The 5,024-nt window shown below is 33.7% G+C and overlaps 2 protein-coding genes across 2 annotated transcripts in view; one reads left to right on the top strand and one right to left on the bottom strand.

Moving 5' to 3' along the window:
* The window catches only part of LOC106883752 (uncharacterized protein C8orf34 homolog), a 28,207-nt gene extending 25,621 nt beyond the window's left edge, over positions 1-2,586 (bottom strand). The window contains exon 1 of the mRNA XM_014934870.2: positions 2,392-2,586. Within this exon, the coding sequence (XP_014790356.1) occupies positions 2,392-2,448 (57 nt within the window). The 5' untranslated portion in view covers positions 2,449-2,586. The remainder of the gene's footprint in view (positions 1-2,391) is intronic.
* Positions 2,587-2,750: 164 nt separating this feature from the next.
* The window catches only part of LOC106883753 (60S acidic ribosomal protein P1), a 7,527-nt gene continuing 5,253 nt past the window's right edge, over positions 2,751-5,024 (top strand). The window contains exons 1-2 of the mRNA XM_014934872.2: positions 2,751-2,950; positions 3,123-3,183. Coding sequence (XP_014790358.1) covers positions 2,879-2,950; positions 3,123-3,183 — 133 coding nt within the window. The 5' untranslated portion in view covers positions 2,751-2,878. The remainder of the gene's footprint in view (positions 2,951-3,122; positions 3,184-5,024) is intronic.

Below are 5,024 nucleotides of genomic sequence, written 5' to 3'. Positions count from 1 at the left end.
ATATACACACACACACACACACATATATATATATATCATCATTATTATTATTATTATTATTATTATTATTATTATTATTTAAAACAGTTTGATTTGGATTAAAGTTTCACAGGCTTCTCATTCAGGCTCAGATTATTGAGTCAGATTAAGAGCCTGTGAAACTTTAAGTCACATGGAGCAAGTGAAATCGAAATCGAAATTGTAATTGAACCAAATTCGATGACTGGCACGGGTGCCAGTGGCACGTAAATAGCACCATTTGAGTGTAATCATTACCAGCATCGCCTTGCTGGCACTTGGGTCAGTGGCAGTGGCACATGAAAAAACATTCGAGCAAAGTTATTGCCAGTGCCACTAGACTGGCTCCTGTGCAGGTGGCACGTAAAAAACACCATTTGAGCATGGCTGTTGCCAGTTCCGCCTGACTGGCCCTTGTGCCGGTGGCACGTAAAAGCACCCACTACACTCTCGGAGTGGTTGGCGTTACGAAGGGCATCCAGCTGTAGAAACTCTACCAGATCAGATTAGAGCCTGGTGCAGCCATCTGGTTTGCCAGTCCTCAGTCAAATCGTCCAACCCATGCTAGCATGGAAAGCAGACGTTAAATGATGATGATGATGATGATATAAAGTTAGCACAAGCATGAGGATGTGGAAAAAGCATCAACTGTTTAGAAATAGGAGCTAAATTCCTAATTCAACCACTGGAAGACACCAAATAACAGAAAAACAACAGTAGGTGAGGAAATGGATAAGGAATTAAGACATTAAAAAAGCACACCTTTAAAGAATATGTCATTCAGATACTCATTTGATGCTTTTTCTGCTTCCTCATACTTTGTGTTAACTTTAAATTTTATAGCTATATAATGCTATTAGACCTGTTAAACCACCTATGTTATTGCTGTTAATATTATCAATTAAAAATATTCACCGCAGATGATATTAATAATAATAGTAACATCTTACTTCGAGTGTGAATACTTGAATGTTTTTGTTTATATATATAGATATATACACACACATATATATACATATATATATTTACATACAGAAACATGCACATACACACACATATGTATATGCATGTGCTTCATTGTTTATGTGGCCCCTAATATAAAACTAAGAAAATTCAAACTTTGTATGAACCACCCCAGATTTGTCCAATGCTTAGTGCCCATGCATGAAAGATCTATTAGCAATTAATATCTTCTAATAACATCTACAAATTATTAAGAAAGTGTTAGTCAAGTATTTAAGTCAATTCCCAAAATGTATCATAGATGTAAAGAGAATAAAACATATACACTTTATATAAACATGGCTCAGAATTAATTTAATTTAAATTCATTTATATCAATCAATTATGTATCTTAATTATATATTTAAATATTAATGACGTCTATTCCCAATGAAACGGCTGTTGAAAGTTATTCATTTTCTACCTATGAAATTTCTGCTTTTCTGCTTTTAATTCTTCATACACACACACAGTCGGCAGGTCATAGCTTAAGTCCTTGAAACTTTGGGCATTATAGAGATGAAAAGAAGAAAAATCAAGAACAACGCAGAAAAGTCGTGATGAAGATGGACGTTGTAAGGCCCGAAACATCCAAAGGCTCTAGGATACGATACTGAAGAAATGTGCAAGTTGTGCATTTGCAGATGTCAACGTATGCTAAATATACACACGTACACACATATATATTAATAATAATAAAATGACAACAAAAGAACGAGACCTCGATAGTATGTAAATAGAGGAATTCACACACACATATATATATATATATATAGTATAGGACAATCAGTAAGTTGTCATAATGTCGCAGCTAAGAGCTTAGAAGCATTTTCACACACACACACACACACACACATATATATATATATATATATTATTTTGCTTAAAAGAGTTCCAACACTGTCTGTTTCTAATGTTTTATTTATATTCCTGCAGAACCAATGTGGGGTATAGAATATGGAATATACAATATATAATATGATATACAATATACAATATAAAATAAAATAAAATAAAAATGGATGGCACCATGAAAGAAAGTATTGAATGTAGATGAAATATTGAGTGTTCAATATAAAGGATCAAATATATAAATATATATAAAGGCGACTCGAGTTTTAGGGCTATTTCCCTTCGTCATGGCCGGTATGACAGACTTTAACAGACTATATATATATATATATAGCAACTTGTATATCATACTTGAAGAAGATTCAGCGTTGAAAGCCCAATTAATTATGGCATTCGTCTATTCGTCTTGAGACAGTATCTCTTATAGACGTAACCATTAGGAATAAAAGAACAACAAAACAAAAACATATCAGTAAGGTGACGTTTGGGGCGATTTTGAAATAATATAAAATATGCTACCTCAAAAAGCGCAGTGATCTTATGTTTCTCGATATATACTTGGGCCTGAGTTAACATGGTATAATGTACTAAATTAAATTCAATATATTATACACAAAAATATAGACTAAAATAAAAAGTCGGATGTTTGTTTATATATAATACAGACTACAAAGAGTAGCGTGGGTTTAGCAAATTGCCATGGCTACACTGGAATAATAAAATATTCAAAGACATTTTTATTTTATATGTCCGGAATTTATTATTCAAACTTTAAAATCTAAAGCACTGCCTGGGAATATATTTTAAAATAAACCAATTTAAAAAATATTAATCAGACGAGAACACCAGTATCATGTTGTTCTTTTTATCACGTGACGGTGTGTCGTTCTCTTTCCGGTCTTGCGTTCATTAGAAGTGTATCGTTCTCAACGAGCTAAGGCCAGAATCCAGGCGACGTACACCATTCTAATTCATCATCAATCAAAGCTATTTACATAAAAACACAATGGCATCAAATAACGAGCTTGCATGCGTTTATGCTGCATTAATTCTCGCTGATGATCAAGTTACAGTCACTGTAAGTTTCTTTCCTTTCTAACCCATGTGTGTTTGTTACGCCATTTTCCTGTTTCTTCTATCGCGTTCTATTTTCTTCATTACTCTTTTCTCTCGCGCTTATAAACTAAATTTAAAAGCCTTACTTTGATATGATTTTTAATTATTTTCTTAATCCACTTATTTTCCTCTAGGCTGACAAAATCAATACGATCTTAAAAGCAGCAAATGTATCAGTTGAACCTTACTGGCCATGTAAGTGATCATGAATATTTAATTTATTTTAATATTAATATTACTTTCTTTGATTATAATTTGTATTTTCTTTTTTTATTGTTTCAACATTGATACTATCGTTGTTTATATGGCAGTAGTTCGGACCACGTGGACGGATTTTACGATTACTGACGATAATTTTCCAGTTTCAATTTGTAATCATTAACTGAAATAATACCTTTTAGATTCTTGATAATATTAACATAAATCTGCATTCTGTTTGAACGTTTTAACAGCATCAATAAATTAGGTGATCGCTTTCGATTCATAAGATGTATGACACGTGGATGTATATTTCAACATCTGGCTCTTCATCGATTTCACGTCCTCTAGCATAGTTTGGAAATAAAGTAGGTTACCTAAGTTTACCCTGCTGTACTACCTACCATACAGTACTATATTTCCATCTCTATTTCACATAACATAAGAAAGGATATTTCAGTGGAATTTCAACGAAGATTACCCCGTGTTTGATTTTCTTTCCCGCGCATGTTTTGTTTCTTGTGAGGGGAGAGAACTCTTAGAAGGAAAATCGCAGTTTTCGCGTTGCTTTATTAATCTAAGAGCAGAATTCCTGTTTAATGATTATTTTTTTACTCGTCCTGCAAACTTATAGGGCTTCATATTTTGGTAAATTTTCAGATTAACACCCGCACGATTTTCACTAGGGTGTTAGGGTTAGGGAATTCCGTCCCTGACCCTTTACACCCTAGTGAAAAACGTGCGGGTGTTAATCAGAAAATTTACCCATATTTTTAATGGAGCTGTGCTGATACTCAATATTAGTTTGAAAAAACAAAAACGTTACTTTACAAAAAGAATATTCCGAAACTCCTACAAATTTCTAAAATTTTATCAATTATAATGTACACCATCGACAACGTGTGCAAAATTTCATTTGTGTGTGGTAGCGATTTTAGTTCTGTCGTTTTGATCAATTGTGATATTAACTGGTTAATTATTTATTGCACCTTTCAAACTATGGGTAACGAAGGAAATGCCAATTAATTTCTTTGCGCGATGAACTTGAGCAAGTTGTAGAAGAGTCTCATTACGTGACACTTAAGTTGAAATTGGGAGATGAAAATTAATGTATTGTGTTCACTGGTGAATCATGCAAGAATATGCGGTGCTTGGTGTATATACCAGGTGTCCTCCTGAGGCTTGCTACATCAACTCATGCTGAAACCCTTTTTATGTTAAGTTGGAATGGTAAATATTCTACCTTGAGGTTAAGTTTCAGAGACAATCTCATATTGCCGAAGCCTGCGAGAGAAAATTATCCTGAGTGCCAGCTAGAAAAAAAAGTTTAAAATCTCTTCATTTCAATGCCAAGTCTGACTAATGCTGAGGTTAGGATTTGGTCAGTGTGTGTCGTTGGCACACTCTTGGGAGTGTTGACTTTTTGACGTTAGAGGTGTTTTTAAAAAGTTTCTTTTCAGTTTTAACCCTTTCGTTACCAAGCCGCCCGAAAAAAAATTTCGGTTATGTGACCAAACCGCCCGTAATCACCTATTCATATTTAAATGAGAATATCCGAGCAAATCTCGTTAGTACATTCGTGAAAACACGTGATTATTTGTGTAAACAGTTCAGCTATAGTTTTGTACGACGATCAACGTGTTTTTTTAATTTTGGGAGATTTTTTTTCCAAATTTGTTCCTGTTGTGTTTTCAAAATTTGTAATCCTGACAAAAAAAATGGATACGAATTTTATTCTGTCGAGCAGCGAGTCAGAATTCGAAGGATTTTCCGTTGAAGACCTTGATAAATCTAACTCTGTAACCGAAAAAAAAGCACGTGGTATTTGATAATGAATC

The sequence above is a fragment of the Octopus bimaculoides genome, chromosome 10 (genome assembly GCF_001194135.2).
Source record: "Octopus bimaculoides isolate UCB-OBI-ISO-001 chromosome 10, ASM119413v2, whole genome shotgun sequence".
Taxonomy (NCBI): domain Eukaryota; kingdom Metazoa; phylum Mollusca; class Cephalopoda; order Octopoda; family Octopodidae; genus Octopus; species Octopus bimaculoides.
The sequence above is the reverse complement of the archived record's forward strand: the minus strand, read 5'-3'. Positions and strand labels throughout refer to the sequence as shown.